The sequence below is a fragment of the Macadamia integrifolia genome, chromosome 12 (genome assembly GCF_013358625.1).
Source record: "Macadamia integrifolia cultivar HAES 741 chromosome 12, SCU_Mint_v3, whole genome shotgun sequence".
In the NCBI taxonomy this organism is placed as follows: domain Eukaryota; kingdom Viridiplantae; phylum Streptophyta; class Magnoliopsida; order Proteales; family Proteaceae; genus Macadamia; species Macadamia integrifolia.
In genome coordinates this window covers 13,320,101-13,345,412 of record NC_056568.1, presented here as the reverse complement: position 1 = coordinate 13,345,412, position 25,312 = coordinate 13,320,101, and the positions used below count along the sequence as shown (strand labels likewise).

Genomic DNA, 25,312 nt, shown 5'->3' with positions numbered 1-25,312 from the left:
ACTTAGAATCACATTTTGTGCATCATTATTACATGAAATCATTGGATCTATAAGGATTTACAGACTTTTTTCAAGAGAAAATGAGGGTTTCAATTTTTTTCAAATTTCTTAGATCTACTCATGCTCAATGATTAAAAATGTTTAGATTTTTTATATGTTATGTAAAAACAAGTGTTCTACAACTTCCATGGAAAATTTTGATTTTTCTCAAAAAAATATATTTGTCTATCAATACGATACCCTCATCATTTTGAACATTTTCAACTCAATATATTTGTCTATCAATACGATACCCTCTACTTAAGTATTTATGCATTTTACATGTTATATATAGCTTTTTTTAACTATTTTTTTATGCAAGAATGTATAAAAATGTGTTCCCTATCCATTTATGTACGTATCTTTAACGTATCTCCGATACGATACAATACCCTCCGATACGTATCTTAATTTTGACCGACTGATACGGCGACCGATACCGATACTTTAATCCTTGCATATGCTCTTAGTTGATGCAAAGAAATTAGAAAAAAAAAAAATCACAAGTTAATGGAAAAGCCAACGAACCGGACTTCACATCCACCCTGTCAACCTTTCCATATCTGCCAAAAAGTCGCTCAAAGGTCAGACGGCCAAGCTTCATACTCCAAATTTCCACATAAGATGGGCTTCATTTTCACCAGGAGCACAAGATTACATATATTCTTTTTCAACCTTCAATGCAAGAAAAAAAGGGGAGGGGGGGGGGAGAAAAGAAAAAGGTAAATATATATTAAAAGAAGTAAAAAAAACCACATAACCCAATCATGACTATTAACTATAACAAACTTAAGAGTGGAAAACACAGAAAATGCAGCAAGGGTCAAGGTAGATTATAAAATGCCATTATAGAAATATTATTTAAGAGTTTTGACACACTTGAAATTCCATATTTCATTGTACGCCTTGAAGAACCCCATTGCCTATCGTATCTTGCGTAACCCGGAAGCAGCAGTACCACTCAATAGTTTGCATTTCAAGATTCCTTATTTAAAACTAAGGCTTGATAGAAATATCAGATCAGATTCCCCAAACCTGGAGAAGGGTTCGGTAATTTTTTCAGTGGCAAGAGCAGTTAAGCTCTAAACACCCAGACTTCAATAGCAGAATAATCTGATATAAATTCATTAAAGAAAAAACATTTCACCACTATCCAATTCTCCAAAAGCAATAATAGTTGCAACTCCATTCGATTAACGCATTTACACCCAAATTCTTTTCCCTTGCTCCAAATGGTCATACACTTGTACCCACACATTTCATCACAATAATATGCATACCTAAGCTTCTAAACCACCTCACGCAAATGAACTACCAAAGGCATACTGAGTTACTGATAATTAAGGTCAAGCGGGAATGAAAGCGTTAACAAATCATATCCAAGCGCCATGAACATTGAGAACAGATTCCAAATCGTGTAGTGAAGGCACCAATCACATTCTGCCTTAACATAGTCACCTGTGTCAATTTATGAGGGCCATAACATTATTTAAATCAAACCACGACAATGACTTCACTCTCTCTATCAGAACAATGACTTTACTTTCAAAACCTAATTTTGATAATATTATCAAACATACAACAGAAATTCATCAAGAGACACCGAAAAAGAATACTCTTTAGACAAGGACAATAAACATTACAATATGAACATAAACAACAACATATGAAGGAAATACCCCCAAAAGGGGGGAATTTTAACGTTATAATAAGTCCAGAAACTCTCATGTAATATTGAAAACTTTATCACAGGTTGAAAAGAAAGGTAACAGAAGATTAGAAAGGAATCCTCTATATCGAAAAAGGGTCCCCCCCCCCCTAGTTGATTTATTTCTTCTCGTTCTCCTTGGAAAAAATTAAATCTTTAACAAATTAAATGGAAGCAAAGCCACAAAAATAGTTACAGAACATCACATATCTACGAGCAAAAGCAAAACACAGATCTACCATTGCGGGAAGAAAAAAAATAACAATTATCTTGGAAAATGTTTCACGAAATCAAAAATAAACAGTTGGGAATTGGGATTATCTTACCCTCGACAATTGAGATCCGAATTCTGCAAACCCTAAAACCCTTTTCAGCCTTCCAGGAAGTAGGAAAACGGAGTGGGGAAGTTAGGAAAGCTGAAATGCGTTGCTAGTGAGTCGTTACTTGTTACTCGCGATACCCTTTATAATCCCAGAGGTGTTTCCTGGGAGTGGAGATGCAACTGCAGCCCTAGGCAAGAAGTGACAACAAAGCTTTCGCGCGCTCACGCGAGAGAGAGAGAAGAAAGTGTATTTGGGACAGTATTTCACTCAAAACAAATTGTCGTATAAATGTATATTCGCATGACGATTTGAAATTTAATGGGACAATTACAAAATTACACATTTTTGGGTTTCCTCTTACCAAATTACCCATTTATTATTTGGGAGAAGATGATTGCGTAGTTTAGATAGCATTGATTAAATGAATTCACAACTTTCCAATAGAAATGAAGGCACTGAGGCCCGTTTGATAACATTTTTGCTGTTTCTGTTTCAAGAAACGGCAGAAACATAAATTTTCGTTTATAGAAACAGAAATGGAATTGAAGGTGTTTGATAAGTCATGTTTTTAGAAGTCGATAATAACCAGTGAAAAAATTGCCACAAGTTGTTTCCAGAAACGGCGAAACAAGTTTATAACTTGTTTCACCTGGGTCGTTTCTTGAACCATAAATAAGTATAAATTTCTATTTCTATTTCTGAAAATAAGTGAAACGAAACAGTTTTATCAAACGTTTTTTCCTCTGTTTCTGCTGTTTCTGGAAACAGAAACGGCAGAAACGCATTTCTTGAAATTTTATCAAATGGCCTTGAGTTTTTTTCTCCAACCAAGCCCCACTTCCACTCAATCTCCATTGAACTTTTTTCTCCTTCTTTTCCCATTAACATATTCGGTAGAACTTAAAAGGGACCTTGTAGATTTTGATTCGACTCATGTAATCCTACTGACTTTTATTCGATTTTTTTAACAATGATTGAGAGAAACGATGTCAAATAGGTAGGGAAGAAATCTGCAATGGGATTAGTTTGGATAAAATAGCGAAAGGGTTGACTTCCTCGCCGATAGGGAAGTCACAGGGAGCTAATACGGAGGTGGAGGTCCGTAGGGATGGTCGAACAAGGAACCGGGAAAGGAACAGAGGTGGTGTTGCATGAAGAAGAATAAGAAAAAGATGAAGGGTCGGGTGGAGTTCCTGGGGTGGGTTCAATTGCAGTAGGTAAGGGCAGGCTGGTGTTGGCAATGGAGTTAGTTGCTGGCCGAGATCGTGGAGAGGTTGGTTTTGCGAACAAAGGTCGATCTTCGGTAATGGTTTATTGATTCTTGTCGACAGTGGTCAGTCATAGTGAAATGGGCGATCAACGGAGACTGGTGGAGGTAGAGGGCAGTCCAAGGATAGAAATGTCCGTTGCAATTGTTAAGTAGCTCTGAAAACCCGACGACACAAAGTGATCTTGGGGTGGACGTGATTGGGAAGGGGAGGTGGGGGTAAAACAATCAAATAATGTGCATGATTGAAGGTGGAATGCTGTATTGGGTAGTTTTGTAAACTCAAATCCAAAATTGGTTGGTTTTGTAAAGGAACACCCAAAGTGGATAATTTTGTAAAGGAAAACCGAATAGTGGGTAATCTTGTAGTTTTTTCCAAATTTAATCAACGAAGGACATCTATTGATACCAAATCCACGGATCCAAATAGTCCCGACCATGAATACTTTTATTAGCACCGTCGACCAGAAAAACTTTTGCCATCAAATATATTCATACGAAATACTTAATACAAATTATAGCACTGACATAGTAGCCTTCAATGCTCTTCCCAATACTAAATTGAGTTGTTAATGTCATTCAGCTGCAATTGTCGCTGCTCTTTTTGCACTACCAACTGCAATTGCCAACGGGACTAGATCTGCATCTGGTTGTTGATCAATGACGATGGTGGTGATGGGGATGTAGCCGCTATGGACAAAGGTGGATGATCCTGGGGTTTTAAATGGACTGAAACCTCCAGTCCCATTACCAATTTAACTCTTCTTCTTTCTTTAACTTATGCAACTACTCATGTGGGATTAGTGACGCAGATCTGTGAGAGAACTGCTAAATGACCAGAAATCATGGCCATAGAAGCATCAATTTCCAAGAGAAAGAGAGAGAGAGACCAGTGTGCCAAATTTGCTGTGATTTATAGGATGATAATGTTGAGATTTCACTTAGAATTTATAGTTCTTTTCTTTTTTGAGAGAATCTAAACTGAAATTGAAACAAGAAAGATAGGTTTTCTTTTTCCTTGAGAATTAAAGATATGGAAATCAGTATTTAGAAATCCTGAGAACTTGCAAAGGACGATTTCAAGGTTATATATTGGTTATTAATAAAAAGCCATTTTAGTCGAGTACGAATGAAATGGAAAGGAATTCTAATAAACTATTTAAAATCAAATGTGAATGAGATTTATCTGCGAGGTGTGAATGGGTTCTAATGACAACTCAGTTTTGGAGATTTTTACTTGGTTTTGTTTGAGTAGGATTCATTGTGATTTTTGTCTGAGAGGGGAAGAGATGCAAGCGGTGAGTTGCAATGGAGAGAGAGAGAGAGAGAGAGATGCAATGGTGTTGGGTCCATTGGCAGTGGAGGGAGCAGGCTGAGGTTGCAAGAAAGGGGGTGGGACGTGGGGGCAACGGAATTGCAGGGAAGATAAGGTCCGTGAGGATTCCTCGAACAAAACTTGGTTGCTACCTGGGTTGCAGCCAAGTAACCTGCAACACCTGGTACCAGCCAGGGGAATGGAATCTCAGGGGTATGGGTGAAATAATTCACCCGTAATGGGTATTTTCAAACCTACCCCTGGGATTCCATTCACTCGGTTGTTACCATGGGATTGCAGCTACTAGGTTACAACTACAACCCAAACAACAACAAATTTTCTTTTGAATTCCTCGGCACTCGATCGAGATGAGGAATCTCCTTTTCTATTTAAAAAATATAAGAAAAAACTTGCTCAGATAAGTAGTTAGTTGTACTGTATATGTCAGATTATTTTTCTTTCCCTCGATGTATTTAGGATTAAAGTAATAAGTGAATCCGATGGTTTAAATCAACTTGATGAAATCCAATGATCAAAAAACGCTAGCATACTTTATTCCTGGGTAACACGCTAACATGCCCAACCCTTGCCCTAAATATAAATATAAATTATACCAAAGAGAGCCTAAATCACCATAAAGCAGCGGATAGAATTTTGTAAGGATTGGATTTATCGAATCTAAATATTATATTCTTTCTATGATTTCAGCAAAGAGAAAAACTTTTTTCAATTGTCATCAGGGATGAAATTAGAATTGAAACACATCATCATTAAATGAATAAGGGAAGGGGCAGAGAAATGTTTAGTCTTTAAACCCAAGACAAACAACCCAACTCCATTTAATAAACTCGCATAATAGAAAAATATGCCATAAAGATTCGGGATGATCTCGATAGAAAGCGCAAGAGTGGTCGATTTAATTCTATTTATCCAAAATATCCTTTGTGAATATCTCTCTATTGCAGGGGAAACCATTGATCATAATTTTAAGAGGAAATTACACTCCCCTCCCCTATATGTTTCATTTATTACACTCAGACCCCTACGAAGGTTGTAATTACAAACGTATCCTGTGGTATTAGCATTGTTAGGATCATATGTTAAATGTCTTTTTTACCCCCTTCCCCTTTGTCTAAATATTACTCCCTCCACTTACTTCCCGACTCCCTTTTCTTCTAACTTGTTGTAAGAGGAGGCGTCACCCATTAGATCGGCGGCGGCGGCTTCGGCTACCTTTCCTTTGTCTATCTTGTTCGTCTCATGGTGAAGTCTAGCTTTTGCAGCAACTACGATCACCTTGGCACTAGATATCAGCTTGGATTTGGAAGGTTGGTGCTTGTGGCCGTGAGTTGTGTGTTGCTCATGAGGACATGATTCCATGGAGATTTTCCAAGAGGAAATTCGAACCACCCTATACATATTGATTGATTGCTTAGAGACCCAAATCGAGATCGGGATCAGTAACCAGATTTAACTTAAGGATAAAAACAACAAAACCTAGAACTTAGAAACCTGATTCAGGAGAATTTCGATCACAGTAGATATGAAGTTATGATTACCCTAAATCTATGGTCGAATGACTCTCTTAGCGTTCCTTTGATACCCTAAAAGATGGGAAGGAGCAGCTTGATAGATTCCCTTATTCAACAAAACGAAACCCTATAAAAGCCAAATAGAAAGGGAAAAATGAAACTAAAGATTTAGGATTTAAAAAATTTCGAAAGCTCAAGTTAGGAGGCAGCGAAGTTTGAGAAAGAAAATAAATGGAGAGACAAAAAATCAAATAAAGAAATGGTAAATAAGGAAATAAAGAGAGACATGGATTGTCTGAACTTTGAAAAGGGTAAAATGGAAAAGGAAAGAGGAATAGATGTTGCTCCCTCTGTTCGGATCCTTGAAGATGCGTCCTGTTATTGACGAACATGGCTTCTTATAGGCGTATCGTCGAAGCTCCTCACCCATCTCAAAGATCTCTTCGACCAAACCCTCATCGTTGTACTTGAGCTTCAAAACCCTAAAACCAAAATCACCTAAGGAAGAAGATGAAAAGAAGGGTAAATATGTAATCTCACGTTAAGATAAGGGTATTTTGGGGTTTAAAATGAATTTTTATATCATGAGTCATTACTTAACGGTTTCTCACTCACAGTCAAGGTGCAGTTGATAGAATTTAGAACTTAGAAAGAAAGGGAGTATAATTTCAAATTTCATAGGAGAGGGTTATGTAATACTTGAAACATACAAGGGGGAGTGTAATTTAAATGGGATAAAATAATCGATCTTATTTTCCCAAATTGGATCGATATTGGGTGAGACTGGTACCCGATCCCCAATCCACTATCCACTTGTAATGTATAAAGGTCAAATGGTCCAAAGCCAGCCTGATCAAAGCCACGCATCGGCAACGGCGCACTCAACCGGTGCCGGGGACGGAGAAGGAGAAGGGATTCAAGGGAAGGCGAAGGATGAAATTACAGAAAACACCCTAGAGAGTTGCAAATATAATTTAGGGTAAAAAAGGAAATAAAATGTAGTTCCGGTCCAACAACAAACATAAATGTTTGCCCTAACCCGGTCCAAGGCTTAAGAGCTTTCGAGACACTCTTTTCTATTTTGCTTTCCCTCCTTCTCTGGTCTCTTCTACTTCCTTACTGGCAGATCGAGGGTTTGTATGGTTTCTTTGAACCTCTCTTAAGAGCTTCGGAGGCTTCGTTTTAATCACTGAAGCTCTATTTTTCCCGTCAAAAATGGCGATTGCAGCACAAACTCCTGACATATTGGGTGAACGGCAGTATGGTCAGGATGTTCGCACCCAAAACGGTACGTTCGTTACTCATTTCTTCATTTTAAGCTGGTCTCTTTATTTGAAATCTAATGAGGGTATCGGCAGTGGTGGCCTGTCAAGCTGTGGCAAACATTGTGAAATCGTCTCTCGGACCCGTTGGGCTGGACAAGGTAACTGCTGTTTCTCGGATGAACTTTGTTTATTATATCGAGATCTCTATTTGATTTTTCTTTTATTCGATAATTTTTATTTGGGTTTGGGTTTGTTTTGGATTGGGCAGTCAATGTTGTATCGTTCAAGGGTTTCTTGTTAGTCCACTATCTTGTTTTGTTCTGATCTGTTTTCTGGAATGCAAGTGAGTGGCTGGAGCTGGGTTTTGAAACCTGTATGTTGTAGCAATACTTACAAACAGAACTTCGTTTTCAAGTTGCCCTTTTGTACTGTAGTGAATGCTTTTTGGCTACTCACATTTACATGATTACCAAGGAGGAGGATACACAACCTCTCTTCCAAATAGTTTGGGCTTGGGATAGGAATTCCAGATACCAGATAAGTGAGGATGAGGAAGAAAGAATATTGGGTGGTGAGAGTGATCTGGTTCTATTTTATATTGTGGTTTGTGATGGCATGCGTGATGCCTAATGACATTAAGAGTTGTTTACAACATGGCCTGAATGTTGCTTTTGGTGCAGAAGCTCGTTCTCTTTCCTTTTGCTGCATTTTGGGGCATCGATGAACCTCTGAATGGTAAAAATTAACAAACGAAAAAATGGACTGAACTTTTTTTTTTTTGGGTGGGGGGCCTGATACATCATATGCAATTTAATTTAATTTTCTTACTTATGTATATTTCACCGTATTGTACGGTTGTGATATACTTCCTACTTTTTAGGGAAATCTATTGCTGTTATCTTAACTCCTCTCCCAACACAAAAAGGAAAAAACAGAAGTGAAACAAAAGGAGCTGATTTTGCAACATGGGTTTCATATTTTGAAAAATGAAAGGAATTTTTTTTCTGGCAGTGAGGAATTTAATGGAGGTGAACTCTATCCTGTAAAGGGGCTCTGACTCTTTCTGAATCTCAGTTGCTTTAGGCTTTTGATTGCTGAAGGTTGACTTTTTGTTGGCCGTTGCCTTAAAGGGATGGCTGTAAGACTCCTGCTTACCACATAACAGAATATGAAATATTGTGAAGTTTTAATGTTTTAGTTAATTTAAAAAAAAATTTGGTTCTGTCACTTGTTGGCCATTTCCTTCTGTCACTTGTTTCGAGTAAGTTTGATTATAAAGATATAGGGTCCTATTTTCCTTGTCACTTGTTGTAGGCATGTAGCCTGCTTTGAACATGGAATGTTTGAAATTGCAGTCTTAATCCTAATGTTATGTACGCACTGGTGGCCTGGTCGTTAAAAAACTATAGCATTGAATATAACTGAACGAATCCTGTGCAATTCTTGTTTACCACCTCTGTTTCTTTTTCATGGTTCTCCAAACTATTTCTTCTGTTGCACTGGTTAAAGACATTTTCATGCAATAGTTCCATATCACTTGCTATAACCTGTTCTAACATAGTATTTTTATCTTATCCGCTTGTCTCTATTTATTAAAGCTGAAATTTATTATCGGTTCCACTTAATATCTACAGGTTTATCAATAGTTTCACTTGATATCTATGGCTAGTGCTTCCGATTCTATATTGAATTAATCCGTATATTTGAATTATTACCTGATTTAGTCTATTTAACCAACAATATGAGTAAGATATTTTGGTAGGACCATGCCTTGGTCCCGTTATCTTGATTTTGACACATCTCTTTGCATCTCAGCCATATTTTCCCAGAAAATCTGACGGAGAAATCAATTCATCTTACACCTAAATTTTGAATATGCCTTCACTGAGATTGATATTTCTTCCCCCTTGTTTTTGCATTTCTTTATTGCTGAATGACATTGATATTTCTATGAACACTAGCTTAGCCTAGTGGTGGAAGCTCTAGCTTGAAGAGCCGGCACCCAAGGGAGGAGGTTGTGGGATTGAACCTTGTCATATACGGGTGTGTGTAGGAGTAGGTGGCCATTGGCCTTACTAGCGCCCCGTAGGCTGGCCATTGGCCAGCGGCGTTCATTAGAATAGGAACATCGAAAAACTTCTTAGAAACCAGCTGCAGATAAGTGTGTTGATTTGTTTGACACTTTCTCCTTGGATGCCATTTCGTTGCATATTTGTCACTGGTTCATTCTTTATTATCCTTTGACACTTCTATCGTTGATCAACTCTCAGATGCTTGTTGATGATATTGGTGATGTAACGATTACTAATGATGGTGCTACAATATTGAAGATGTTAGAAGTTGAGCATCCAGCTGCCAAGGTGGATACATCCAACCATTATTCTGCTTTTTGTGTATTGTTTACTTGTCCACAGTTCATCTCTCTCCCCCTCTCTTAGGCACTTCAATTGTATTGCATGAATTCTACTAACAAAAGGGTAAAAATATCCATATTCTCTGTCCTATGAATCCTTTTTAAGAAAATTGGAATCGGTGAAAATGTGTGTGTGTGTCTTTCTGACTACCACTTGCATTTGGCATTTTTCTTCTGGAGGATAGGTGCTTGTGGAGTTGGCTGAGCTTCAAGATCGAGAAGTTGGAGATGGAACAACTTCAGTGGTCATTGTAGCTGCAGAGCTACTCAAGGTAATTGCAATCGAATTGTATAATTTGTATCATATGCATGTTTCACAATTTCAGTTGGTCTTTGAAAAAACTAGAGTATTTTTCTTAGGATGTAGAGTTAATATTGATGCTCTAAACTTGAATCTTGCAGAGAGCAAACGATTTAGTGAGAAACAAGATCCATCCAACATCTATAATTAGTGGATACAGAGTGAGTTTTTAATTCTCCAAGCAGTTTCCATTTTAGGAGTTTGCATAGTTGTAAGAAAATTTATTTTGTATGTTTTTCTTATTGGATTTTTTACCCATTTTTTAACAGCTTGCTATGAGGGAAGCATGCAAATACGTTGATGAGAAACTTGCAGTGAAGGTATGGCTACCCTGATCAACTTCGGAAACTTATGTGTGTTGTCTTTTTGGATTCATATACTGTGGATATGTATAACATGTTGGGCCTCTGTCCATTGACTTGTTGTGATGTCTATCCATGTAAGAGGTGTAACAGTGGGCCTGATAAACTATAAACCTTGGTTATTAGGTTGCACCGTGACACAGCCAAATTAAGTGACAGCAGGGCAATTCAATAATACCATGTAGGTTGATGTAAAACTTGGCCAGCTCTGATTATCATGAAGTTTCAATCATGGTTGATTCATCATTCATTAGGTTGATTTTGACCTAAATACCTAGTGAGGGACCCATTAATGGATTTTCATGCCCACCTGTACATGTGCATGCACCAAGTTGTACTTCAGAGCTTAGAGACTATGTATGTTAAGCAGATCTCTCTCTCACACCCACCTTCTTGGTTGTTATTACAAGTATTCTTATTAGTTTCCTTCAATCATATAATGTGCATATCCAGGTTGAAAAGCTTGGAAAAGACTCCCTCATAAACTGTGCCAAGACAAGCATGTCCTCAAAGTTGATAGCTAGGGACGACGACTTCTTTGCAAGTTTGGTAAGCAAATTTGTTAGTTGAACTGTATGCATTTTCTTTTAATCATATTTTTTTATTCCTTCTGACTGTTAGATTGTGCCATGTTTGGGATTGAATAGTGCAAGTAGTGTTCGTAAATATGTCAACTAAATAAATCCTATTTTATTTATTGAGCGCTTCTTGGATAATTTCTAGTTGAAATGATCACTGCTTTTAATTTCCATCTCGTGGTAGGGACATGAGCTGATAGCAGTTCTCCAAGCATGTTTCCTTTTAAAGATCACAGTTGGCATTTCTGTATTCTTCATTGTTGGTTATTTATTTTTTTTATCTGGGAAAAAATTGCACATTTTCTGTAATCGGCAATGGAATCGGTTGCTGTCGATTCTGATCCGATTCCAAACTGAATCAGTGGGATTGACCGATCATCCTTCTCCGATCCACTTTATGTGATTGCTTGGGAATTGGCTATTTTATTTAATATATATATATATATATATATATTTTAAATCTCCTTGGTTCTTCCATCTCTGCCTCTTCTGTTCTCTCCTCCTCCCTTGCTGCCCCCACTGCTGTGCCATCCGGACACCACCATCTTCCTCCTCTGGCAAACTTTACTCCTATTGTAGCAGAGAGCTTCAGCAAGATGCCTGGACGCTTTGACATCTATGTGATGCGCACATTTGAGATGATGTGAATCTTACTCAAATAATCAATATCAATCTTCATTATGCCGTATTAGTAATGCCAGCAAATAAAATAGCTCACAAACTCACCTTGGCCCTTTGGTGTTCAATAGTTGATGGACCTCTAATCAGCTTAAAACTTTTAACTCTATAGATTGTAAATCATATGTAACCAAAGTAACAATTACTTGTATTTTTGGCCAAAGTTAAAAGGTTTCGTATTTTTAGTTGTCACTATGATATACTTATATTAAGTAGATTCAAAAACTTTTGTTGGAAGGAATTAGAAAATAGTTCTGACTGTTTTTTCATATTTTTTAAATGGGGAATTTGATACCATGCCTTTTCTTCACTATCATTACTATCAAATTTGACGAATTGATGGAATCTCTTATTTTTTTTTGGCAAATACTCTTTTTAGGGCCTAATTAAGATTTCTATTTTTTTCCCTTTTACTCAGTCGAATAGTCCCAAATCCCCTCCATTTTGGAGGTACATGTGTGATTTTGAAAAAATATGGAATCTTTGACATTAAGAAAAATATTGTTCTCTTCTGGAACTGTAAAAGATTTCTGATATTTCTACTGATTAATTAACTAATGATTCTAAGCCTAAAACAGTTGGAGTTACTTGCGTTTTTTCGGGAATATGTAGAAATTTATTTTGGAATCATTGTAAAGTTGCATAGATGGGTTAAATTGGTCACTAAGTTAAGCAGTGAGTCTCTTTTCTTTGGCTTCCTCCCCACTCCTCTCTTTAAAGCTATAAGTTAGTTATTTGGTCTTTTTTTTCTACTCCAGGTTGTAGATGCAGTTCAATCTATAAAGACAACCAATGCTCGGGGGGAGATAAAATATCCGATCAAGGTTAGTTGTGGTTATTCAATTTCATTCTTGATGATGGTGCTTTTGAAGAACAACTATGGATGTTTTACAGTTGTTATATTTTTGTATGAGAATATTTTGTTCCCATTGCCCTATAATTAGAATTATGTTGATCAGGATTAGAATCTACACAAGTGTATCATAGGTCGTGAAATGAAATTATGCATGGGGTGGCTTCTGATGCAAGATATTTAATGCCTAGTTGCCTACAAACAATCTGTTGACATTGTTCACCAATTGTAGGTTCCAAATTTGGATTCCACAAAATTGCTCCTAGGAGCCTGCTTCGTTACAGGAGGGTAACGCTGGACAGCACAGGGTTTTATTTTGCTAGGTTTTGGAGAAAGACCGGTTGATTATAAGAGTAGAAGAAACTATGTGAAGAAGAAAAGGCATCATTTCAAGGTTTTGAAAGGTAATGTCTGAGAAGAGGAAGAGGAAGAGGAAGAGGAAGAGGAAGAGGAAGAGGAAGAGGAAGTGGAAGAGGATATTAGTATAAGAGAATCTTGTTCTATCAAGTCTGATAAGTAATAAATCTGATAAATAGTTACCTTACTAGATACACCACCAACAGAAAGTAATGTTGCTTAACAGAAAACCAATGAAGATTAATAGATAGGAATCATTTTATGATGGCACTAGCATCAGATTGCCAGTAAAGGGAGAAAAGCTAATCACAGCAAGGGGATTCAAGCGCTAGCTGTAACTAGATCTTGACCGTAGGTAAGAAATGGTAATATTGCAGGCAGCCCTAAAAAGAGAAGCCACTGGCTTCTGAACTGAAAATTTCAAACTCAAAACTCTGAGTCCATTCCATATATTTTACACTATTTAAAGAGTTTGAATATTCTATACAAGAGAGAATTAAAATAGGATTGGACTCCGTGCAACTACTTTTTATAACTAACAGAACTCTCTCTCTCTCTTGCTTATGAAAATTACAAAAAATATAGAAAAGAAAGCCCTTTAAAAGACCCTAACAAGGTGACCCTACGATGGATTGTAAGACTCCTAACATGTGAGATTCCATATCTAACTTGACTCAACGTTGTAACTAGTCGTCGACACCTTCATGGAAGGAACAAAATAAAAATTATCACCCCCAAATTAATAGTCAGCACTCTGTACTACTACTACACATATCAAAGTGATCCTAATGACCCAAAGAACAATCATTTATATTTTCTGATAGATCAGATGCTCTCATCAAAGGGTTGAAGGAAATGCCTGTTGTCTATGTAAGGCTGATGGGAAATCAGCACTGTTCCTTCTTTTACTTGTGCTAGTCCCAGTTTTCCTAAAATAATTAATTTGCCAAAATACTGTGGAACCTGGTGGAATATGAAGTGTCCACTTTTTTATGTGTATATATATTAAATATGGTTCTTTCATGTTTCAGGGCATCAATATTTTGAAAGCACATGGTAAAAGTGCAAAAGACAGCTACTTGCTGAATGGTTATGCTCTAAATACAGGCCGTGCTGCCCAAGGAATGCCCCTTAGAGTTGCCCCTGCAAAGATTGCTTGCCTAGATTTTAATCTTCAGAAGACGAAAATGCAAATGGGTGTCCAAGTCCTTGTCAGTGATCCCAGGGAGCTTGAAAAAATTCGTCAAAGGTAATTTTATTAACTTTGGATCTTTTGAAATAGTGTATGGCAGTGGAATGGTAAAAGATGAATTTGGAGTAGCTATAGACTACACTTATCTTGGGGCGGTTGTGGGAGAAGCTTACACTTACACATCTGGGAGTATCATGGATGTGGTTTGTGGGGATTTGGGTAGATCAGAGCTGCTAAGGGTTGATTGAACTGTTATGATTAAGGATCTTAGACATTGCAATTAGTGTACTCCTTTTCCATCCTAAAAGGCTAAAATACCTGATTGGATGCTTATGAGCATAATCTGGTTTCAATTGTGGACCTCATCCAAACCTGGTGACAAACATGGTCCATGACTTGGGCTGCAACTCAGTATTAGAATTTGATATGTTGGGCGTGAGGTATGGATGCAACAATTTGTTGTTGAATTTAAGTTGGCTCAGGCTTTGAATGTCTCTTTGGCCTCTGATCAAGTTTTCCAAGCTATGAAATAACCACAGCTTTTATAATAATATGAATACCATTTCATGTTACGGAATACCACCATGAGCTGATTATGAACGCCATGCAACTGTCCCTGGCATCACAAGGATTTCTGCCCCCTATATATCATGGCCATAAATGGTTTTCTATGTTGTTCGCAGTGCAGCACTAACAGTATTTCTACATTTGCAGAGAGGCTGACATGACTAAAGAGCGTATTGAAAAGCTTCTGAAAGCTGGAGCCAATGTTGTTCTCACATCAAAAGGAATCGATGACATGGCACTTAAGGTAACGATGTTGTGATATAGTTTGTTTTTTATGGGTTTGAGCTCTTTGTGTGTGCAACTTCCAGCATACACTGCACAGAGGTGGGCATGGAGCCTTGTGTGATGTGGCAAGGGTGCTATACTATGAAAACTTCATATTCACTGGGATATTTGACATGGTCTGCTATGTTGTTGTATATTTGGCTATTTTGTGGGTGTATCTTGGTTGTTCTTTTTTGTGTAGAAGCATATTCTACTCACTGAAGATATATGTCATGTCATTTCCTGTACTTCTCCCACTCTATGGCAACACATGTCTAGATCTGTAGATCATACATCATGTATCTTACCCTTTTAAGAAGGGAATGCAACTGCATGCCAAGGGCCAAATTCCTTTCCAGTCCCTATTACGCAGGCACTTCATGGACCCATGGAGTGCCCATGTTGACACGACAACAGCATGGGTATGGGTTTGGGATTTAGCCGACATTCACTTGTAGTTGGACACTCAGACAGAGCAATCGACTTTTCACGATCAAAGGTGTAGTACTGTTTGTAATAGCGGTCCTTTTATATCGTATTAACAATCGATTGCTTGTTGAACTACAAGTGAATCGCGTGAAACCACTCAGCTCCTTCTTTGAAATATAAACTCTCTTTCTTGACACATTTTAGCAGAGTCCTGTTGCTCATGTCCTGTGTACTAACTTTTGGTAGTCAGATAGATCCAATCCCCTTGACCCATAGTCTTACCCATCCCTTTGTAACAGAGATCCCAGTCTATATAGTCGTAATATTTGTTTTTTGAACCTTATCTGCTATCTTTTATGTAAATCTCTTGTCTATTCCTGATGTAAATTTTTCAGTTGAACATATGATATTTCACATGATCCTGATGAAAATTGTTTTTTCAATTTGTGTTTCAGTACTTTGTGGAGGCTGGGGCTATTGCAGTAAGGCGTGTCCGCAAAGAGGATTTGCGCCATGTTGCAAAGGCAACTGGTGCCACAGTGGTATGTTCCATGATTCTTCTGAAACTATCCTGCAAATGGCAATTGTATTAGTGCTTATGAATTGATTCTCTGACTGCCTGCGGAAAGATACGTTGGGAGTTACTTTGTTTTGCAGCATAGCCTGTAAGATGGAAATTTGGCATATTGTTCTTTCCCAACTGTTTTTTGGTAGTTCTGTGGTGGAGAAATGGTCAACAAATTTGTGTGTGATGATCGTATTGCTTGCTTTTTTTTTTTCCCTCATATTTGGAATCGAGAAGCTGTTGGCAAGTTTTTGGTGAAAGCATAATCTGACACCAGACAAAACATCATTGCCTACTCCCATGGTGCCCCATAACAAATATGGTACATGTAGAATATTTCAAAATTCAAGACTCAACAAACTAACTCTAGCTCTCCCCTTCTTCTTCTTCTTCCCTTTTTTTTTTTTTTTTTGTGCAAAGGTGTGGTTCACTAGACCTGTTGATGTTCAGTGGGCCCTCTTGACAATTGGCTCACTATATGGCAGAGTGATGAGTTTTAGCTATTCTGCCTATACTCCTTTTCTTCTCCCCTCCCTCTTTCCCCATTTTTCTTAGCAGGTAATCCTTCTTCATTCCCTTGGTTGGCAATCTTAAATGTACAGAAGGGAAAGCTAATAGAAAATTGAAACCAAACGTTCAGGTCTCACTGCAAGTTGTCATTTTGTTCTGGATCTCTTTGCTTTTAGAACCTGTTAATTCAGTTGGGGGTGTTCATGGCAGACTTGATATCCTTTTCTTCTATTAACCTGACATAGTTTTATTTTCTGTGTAGCCATTGCCACACCTGTCTCCACATGTTGGTCCAGTGTCTTTCATTTGTTCTGGAAAAGTTGTAGCATTATCTGTTCTTTGATAGAATTGTCATCTTCAATATGCACTGTAGGTTTCAACATTTGCTGATATGGAAGGAGAGGAAACATTTGATTCGTCGCTTCTTGGGCATGCAGATGAAGTCGTGGAGGAGCGCATTTCAGATGATGATGTCATCTTGATAAAGGGGACCAAAACCACAAGCGCAGTATGTGGCTCGTTTTATTTTAATTATGTTTTGACATTAATCTGATGAAGTCCGCTTGGAATTCAATTTGGCCTGGTCAATGCTCAGTCTAGTCCAAGAACAATAAAATCCCAGTTTTGAAGCCCATGCTTTTAGCCATATGGGGCATATACCCAAAATTTGTACTGGACAAAGTACAAAATATATATGGGGCATACCCAAAGTTTGTACTAGACTTAAAAGCACACAATTGTATTTTCAAACTGAGAATCATATTTAGTTATTGGATTTAATCATATACTTGTGTTATGTTGTAAGCCTATTTTTATGGATGGTTTAAAGTGTTACTTTTGGGCCTACCATTCTCATTCCTGTGACAGAAAACTTGATCACATTCTCTTTTACTTGAAGCAAAGACAATTTGACATGTTTGATTCTTCTTGGCTTCCTTAATTAGTTATGTACTTCTTTACAGGTCTCCTTGATCCTCAGAGGTGCAAATGACCATATGCTTGATGAGATGGAACGAGCTTTGCATGATGCTTTGAGCATTGTTAAGAGGACCCTTGAATCCAATGTGGTAAAGACCCTCACTAGTTGATCTTTGTTTTTTCTGTTTGGACTTTTATAGACCCTCATTTTACTGATTAGTTTTCATATCCTCTTGTTTTCTGGGTTTGAATTTAATCTTTAAAATTATCCATAAGAAAAATTTTCATGAAATCCAGCTTAAATTTCATATCCCAAACAAATTCAGTATATCTTGGTCAGGCTTTGTCCTAACATTCCAATCTTGGTCTCGGGATACTTCCTAGATTGAATTTCATCCATAAATTGAACATATGAACTGTTCCATTTCTTGTGGAAAGTACCAATGGGTGCAAAAGGAAATTAGAACACAGTTCATAAGAAAATTGTTCATCATTGTTGAGAGTGATCCTTTTATTTCCTGTTTCTTTTTTTTTCCCCCCCTCCTTGTGGACATAAATTGGGGCAATACAGGTGGTTGCTGGTGGCGGTGCAGTAGAGGCTGCTTTGTCTGTGTACTTGGAGTATCTTGCAACGACTTTAGGTTCTCGAGAACAGTTGGCAATTGCAGAGTTCGCTGAATCACTACTGATTATACCGAAGGTCCTCAATTGACATTTTTTTTTTCGGTTTCTGGCCTTGTAAAAGTGAAGATAAATTCAATGTTGAAATTTGTGACTTTTTTCTTGTCGGCTACAGGTTCTTGCAGTAAATGCTGCAAAGGATGCTACTGAGTTGGTTGCAAAACTTAGGGCATACCACCATACTGCACAAACCAAGGCTGATAAGCAGCATTTATCAAGGTATTCCTGTCTGCTCAGTTTATTTTCTAGTTCATTATCTTGATTCTGTTTAAGTTTAAACCGCTTGGTTAAGCTAGATGATGGATTTTGTACTAATCATTTGACCTCAGCTGCCTTAATATAGTGATTGGGGCATTCAGTAATGTCACCATGCATGTGTGCCCAAATGTGCTTCATACATTTGGATAGAACAATGGGAACCACACTTGTTATTGTGTGAAAAATGAAAATCACCTTGCCATCCATAGGAGTTTTCTTATGCAGTCATACTATGTTTCCTCACTTTGGAAAGAAGGGTAATAAACTACTTAAAATTCTGTAGAGTTGAGTTGCCCAAGATTGTGACTACAACAACTAAGCCTTATCCCAACTAAATGGGGTTGGCTACATGGATTCTTACCCTCCAATCAACTCTCTTCGAGGTCATACTTAATATAAGGTTTAAGCTGTTTTTTTTTTTTTTTGCTGAAAATATAAGGTCTAAGCTATACATGTTTGTTTAGGTCTGCCCCTGACTCTTTTAGCTCATTCAATCTAAATCAAATGACTCCTATATACACGAGGCATCTAAAATCTCCGTTGAACATGGCCATGCCACCTCAAACATCTCCAATTCATCCATCTTATGTTAATTCTCTGTGAAACGTCATCCTCAATCACTTTCTTTATTTATGATTGAATCTGGATACAAAAAATTATTAATTTGTGGAATTTCCCTCTCATAAATTTTCACCACCGTCTTTACCTGTCCGAGTGTAACTAAAGTTACACACCATATACTCTGCTTTTGTTCTATTATTTTAAAACCTTTTGATTTGAAGGTTGATCTCTATAACTCTAGCTTAGTGTTAATCCTTGTTTTTGTCTCATCCACCAATACATTATCATCAACAAAAAGCGGACACCAATTAATTTGACCTTGGATGTCATTGGTTAAATCGTCTATAATGAGCCCAAATAAATGATGGCTTAAAGTTGACCTTGATGTGACTCAATCGTAATTGGGAATTCACTCTTGACCCCCCCACAACTCTTACACTAGTCACCGCACCATTATACATATCTTTAACTATGTCACATATTTACTTTAACCACTTCTCATCTCTACCGGTTGCCGGATTTACTCTCTAGGGACTCTGTTATAAGATTAAAGACCATATGGAGAATGTCCTTACAATCTCTAAATCTTTCCATGAGTTTCCTAAGTAAGTAAATAGCTTTTGTCATGAAACTTCATTGCATAAAACTGAATTGGTTCTTTGTATTGTTGCTTGTCTTAGGTGAGTTTCAATGACTCCCATAATTTCATAATATGACTAATGTAGGAGTAGAGTACAATAAACTAACCCCCACAGTTTATAACCCCAAATAAGACAAATAGGACCGGGAAACAAAGAAATAAGACTCTTTGATAAACCCCCAGGGATACAATACCAATATAGGAGCAAAACCAACCTGAAACCCAACCCGATAGGAGAGAGAAAGACCTGCTATAGAGCTGGAGAGAGAGGTGTGGCCAGGTCTGTAGGGCTCCAATTGAGCTGCAAATTTGGTCGATTGTAGGGCTCAGGGAGGGTACAAAAACCCCCAAATATGAAGAGATTTTGATGGCTAGTTTGAGAGTTATGCGCTTTCTTGATTTCAGACCTAGGAGAGAGAATGAGAAGGATTTTATAGGAGCAGAGATATTGCATAAATCCACCCAGGGAGGGAGAGAAATCGCATAAAGAAGGGGGAGGGGAAGAATCATTCACAACCCTAAGGCTCTCAAACACTAACTCAATTCATCATTCTTCAAATATGTTATTATGAGTACATAGGCTCCTCTATTTAAAGAGGGTAGAATAGCAATCCTATCGTAATTAGGAGCTAGTTTCCAAATAGGACTAGACAGTCCTAGCAGGACTTGGACTCATAATAGGACTAGGACTATAACTCCAACATGGAGTAGGTAACTTACTAACCTAAACTGACTAATAACTTTAATATTCCTTACCCTCATTTTAGTTATTTTAGAGATTGCTTTTCCTCCTTGTGCTCAAATTGTTATAAAGATTTTTATATTTCTTCTCCCTTGCTTTTCGAACAATATTCTTAGCTTCATTGATGGAAAATTTAAACCCGTTTGGATCCTCTACATCTTTAGTCCTTTGTCATGTTTTAAAATTGGCTTTCTTAATTCTAATGGCTCTTTGAACCTCATCATCTCACCACCAAGTTTCCCGAAAGGAAACATGTTTTCCTTTCGATTCACCAAGGATTTCTTTAGCAACTTTCTTAATACAAGCAGTCATCTTGTTCCACATGGTATTGGCATCTCCATCAATGACCCACACCTTCCTTGTTTGACCAATTTCTCAGTAAATGATCTCAAGATATCACCTTTTCTTAAGTTCCACCACCTTTATTCAAGGGCATATAAGCACACCTTTCTTATGATTCAGTATAATGAGGCGCATATTCGTGACCACTATGTTTTGTGGTTAGGCTCTGCCCGGTATAACCTTCAATCCTTACATATCAACCTGTTAGACCTCCTAGTTTGAAAGAAATCTATTTGGATACTATGTTTCCCACTTTTGAAGGTAACTAAATGCTCTTCACTTTTGAACATACATGTTTACAATGGATAAATCACAAGCCACCACAAAATCTAAAACTGAAGTTCCGTCTTCATTCCTCTCCAAAACCATATACTACATGCACGCTTTCATAGTCTCTACAATCTCTCCCAACATGTCCATTTAGATTACACCTTATAATAATATTTCCTCCTTGACTAAAACTTGCACTAATCAATCCATGTGTTACCAAATTTTAACTTGCTACATTCATCAAATCTTACTTGGGGTGCGTAAGCAGTAATTATATTGACAACCTCTTCTCCAACACAATTTTGATGCATATAATCTTATCATCAAATCTTTTGACATCCACTATATCGTTCTTTAAATCTTTATACATTACAATGTCCACTCCACTTCTATTACTTTTGCCTCCTGTATACGAAAGTTTAAAGTCATCCTACTCAGCTTTTTACCCTTTCATCTAGTCTCTTGAATACAAGCTATGTTAATCCTTCTCCTTATAACATCTATCAATCCTAGCTTCTTACCCATTGAAGATCCTAAAGTTTCAAGATGCTAATTTAATCCTACGCTTTTGAACTAGCTTCCTACTTCTCACAGAATCCAGGTGTCGACACGGTGTATCATTCACATGTTACGCTCTAACCCTTGCTTGCTATTCATTACGCCTGGGTCAAAGTGTAGGGTGTCGCTTATGGTGGACACCTTGCAGAAGGTCAAAAATATACCGTTCTAGAATCTATGTAAAATGGGTTTGCGTAGAGTTTTTTTGGTGCCGGCTATTGATCAAACCAACCCTCCTTTATCTGGGCTTTGGACCGGCAGCAAAACATTGGCGGAGTTAGTTACCCAAGCCTGTGACTACAGTCCTAATAATAGCTATCTAATTTCCCAGAGCTGGGAATCAATAGCCTACAAAGGTTTAGAACATCAGGTCATCAGATTTGGTTCAGGTTCAGGTTGACGGGCCTAGTTGGTGTAAGGAGGAATGATTTAGCAAAAGTAGGAGCTGATTCAATGGTCATTTTAGAGAAATCAGAGGGCTACCAAAATAGCAAGTTGCTGAAATAGAAACTCTGTTTTAGTAACTACAGAAAATAGCCACTAAACTGAAGGAATAATGAGCAGGGTCAAACTAGGTTCAAAGGCTTGATTTAGTAACTAGGCTAAACAGAATTAGCAATTAATCCAGCAAATAAAATCTAGCATAAAAATACAAAGTATGAAAGAAAGCGATGCTTTAACTTCACTCCGACTAGCCGGCAAAACTCAGAACCGATGGACTGAACTGAAAGGGTATATATCAGCAGTAAAAGTAGATCTGAAACTGAGGACAAAACTGATAATGGTTAGAGATTAGAATAGCATTTCAAGAGATAAAACAGAAACTGGAAACTTGTATGTGCAGGGAGAGGAAATAAGAGATCTAACCTTGAAGGTTGGAAAGAAGAAATTAGAAGATAGAGGGAGGAGGATATGACTATGCTTCCCACCGAAAAGTTGATTAGCATCTCACCAATCCAACTTGGCATCCCACCAAGAGATTCAAACTGCATCTCATAACAAAGGAATTTAAAATCTCACAGAAATCAGCAAGCGTAAGCTTAGCAAATTGTTCAAATTGTTTGGGGTAGTGTAATCCCCTGCTCTTTGTTTATAACTTCAATGGAATAAGCAAAATAAGAAAAATCTCCCATGCATGGATGGAGGAATCCCTTACAACTTAAGTTTTCCACAGAATAGAGACTCTTTCTAGAACCTTAACAAAATAGAAACTATGGCTGGATTGTAGATATCCGACCCATATATAAACTCTACTAATATAAAGAATACAACTTACTAAAATAGAAACTAACAGTAATGTCGTATATATGGCTGGATTGTAGCATATCTATGCAACCTTTTTATAAATAAACACTACTACAAACAGTGTACTTAAATAGAAATTAGCACTAATCCCGTATAGGTCTGTCTTATCACCAAAGTTTTCAAGGTGCCTCCGGGCCTATGCATCCATGCGTCTGGGTTGCCTAGGCGGGGCACCTTGGTCAGCTTGTTGGTGTCACCTTGCGTCCAGGCCCCCTCCAATGCCTTGGGTTGCTAGATGCTGTGACAACCATGTCCATTGCAATAGTAAACCCAAAAACACTAAGCCCGTTTCTCATGTAACCCATTGGGTACACTAAATTAAACATATTGATCCATTCTTGGTCCAGTCCAATGGTCTGGTTTGCTGCTGGTACTCTTGGTCTTCTGAACTGCATCACAGTCCCCATTGGTAATTGTATCATTGTTTTCTAAGCCGGGGTTATTTTCCCATAATTTGAGAGCTTTTGAGAGAACATTTTAATTATCTTGAAAAATGTGATAGTGATTACACTTCTTCCTTGTCCTTCCTTTCTTTAGAATCAAGATCCTTGGGCAATGCTAGTTTGTTTATTTTTTCCTTTTCCTCCATTTATTTGTGTGGGGTTCCTTAATATTGAATGAGAGGGAAGTCAAAGTACCTGTGCATTAATACATTTGTATCTATTATTTCCTGTCATAATACTTTTAAGATAATTAAGAAAGATTTGAATCATGCTGCTTTAATTTCACCTCAAGTAGGTTCTCCTATCCTCTGTTTCGGCTGTTTTTGTTTTGCAGTAAGATATTTTACGAAAAAAAATTATTATTTATATTTTCCCATCATTTGGCTTTTTTTGGTTGGACATGACTAATAAGTACATTTGAACATAATTATAATTGTGTGGGAAAGAATCCAGTTGTGGGTGTCAGTAGCACCAATGATCAAGATACCATCAGTTTGGGTTATTAAAAAAAATCCTGAATTTTGAAATGGATGCTGTTTCCCAACATTTCTGCATATTAGTGAAACATCTTCTCTGTGTAATATTTTATACAATTTTTTATTGGTTTTCAATAAATTCTGTAAAATGTTTTATGCCAAAAGACGCTGCTTTTCTTTAAATATAAGATGTATCTTTTACCATTCTGTTACTCTCACATATTATTGATCACCTGGATTGAATATGGCCGCCTCTTTATTTTTTACTCTTATTTTTTGTATTGCAGCATGGGGTTAGACCTATCCAAGGGAACCATCCGCAACAACTTAGAAGCTGGGGTGATAGAGCCTGCAATGAGCAAAGTGAAGATTTTACAGGTAGAGACATATAGACGTATGAGGACGTCCATTTGGATGAAATTGAAGTTGGTTTCTCGCTTATCAATGTATTTATTTCCTTGAATTCTCTATTTCAGTTTGCAACCGAAGCTGCTATTACAATTTTGCGAATAGATGACATGATCAAGCTTGTCAAAGACGAACGTGACAATGAAGAGTAGAGTTCCCAAGTCTCATTCGAAGACATATGAAATAGGTTAAAATCTTGTTAGGTTTGTGCAATTTGTTGCTGTGAAAGGTGTGTTCTATTTCCCACATTTGATGTTGGGTGATGAGGAGAAGGGTTCTTGTAAACACCAGCCTGCTCTTAGAAAACATTGGGGACCTGTTTTGGATTTAATGGTGGTGATTGACGTTTTAATGACTAGTGATTCTCAAGCACAAGCACAAGCACAAGCACAAATTTTTGGTATATGTGAACTCAGTTGCCACCCACAAGTGAAGCTGCACCCTTTTTGTCATTTGTGTGTGGGAAGCCATTGCATCAGTTCCTTACTATTGGATAATATATAAAGTTCTTTCTTCCTATGTCCTAGATTTTTTCTTCTCTTTTTTGCCTGATAATTTTAAATTCCCAAATTACCCCTGATACATACCTTACCGTTGACATGGGCTGGGGGGTGGGGGAAGTTTATTCCAGCCCAGTTGCAGGGAGAGGTGAGGGAAGTGTTGAGATCATGTTGAGAGAGATCATTGGGTCTTCAATGTAGGTCTTGAAGGAAAGAAGAATTTCTGGTTCATCTGAAGGCCAAATAGGAGTGAGAACCGGATAAAAGAGAAAGCGAGAAGGGGTGTGAAAGCAGAAGCTGATGAAGGTGATGAAGCGCTAACCTACTTTTACAACAATATAGAAAATGGATCATTAAATTGTTGAGAATGTGAACTGCCATTAAAATTGCTTATTTCAAAGTTACTACAGATCTATCTTGGTGAATTGGTTTAATAGAGGGCCAACATATTGATTGAGAAGAGATAGTGTTAGGGTAGCTTCCATGGAATGGATCATTAGGTGAGAAGATATGCAAATTCTTTTGCAGTTTGGATTTTCTAATTTTCAGGGAAAAGAATGTTGTCTAGTCTGTCGTTGTTCTTGCGCTCAGACATAATAGTGGGATTACGATTCCTTTTCTGTCAAATAAAATGTTCTGTCAATATTAATCCCCTGACATGCACTTTCATTGACGGATAAAAATCGTCTGTT

At 37.5% G+C, this 25,312-nt stretch overlaps 1 protein-coding gene across 1 annotated transcript; it reads left to right on the top strand.

The window, feature by feature from the left end:
• Nucleotides 1-7,143: 7,143 nt before the first annotated feature.
• LOC122058135 (T-complex protein 1 subunit alpha) lies at nucleotides 7,144-24,637 on the top strand. Its single transcript, XM_042620643.1, has 17 exons — nucleotides 7,144-7,472; nucleotides 7,543-7,607; nucleotides 9,720-9,809; nucleotides 10,048-10,134; nucleotides 10,265-10,324; nucleotides 10,433-10,483; nucleotides 10,979-11,074; nucleotides 12,540-12,605; nucleotides 14,023-14,240; nucleotides 14,898-14,994; nucleotides 15,899-15,985; nucleotides 16,892-17,026; nucleotides 17,481-17,585; nucleotides 18,008-18,136; nucleotides 18,233-18,336; nucleotides 24,000-24,090; nucleotides 24,189-24,637. The coding sequence occupies exons 1-17, from the start codon at nucleotides 7,400-7,402 to the stop codon at nucleotides 24,270-24,272; spliced, it is 1,638 nt and encodes a 545-aa protein (XP_042476577.1). The 5' UTR covers nucleotides 7,144-7,399; the 3' UTR covers nucleotides 24,273-24,637.
• Nucleotides 24,638-25,312: the final 675 nt, after the last annotated feature.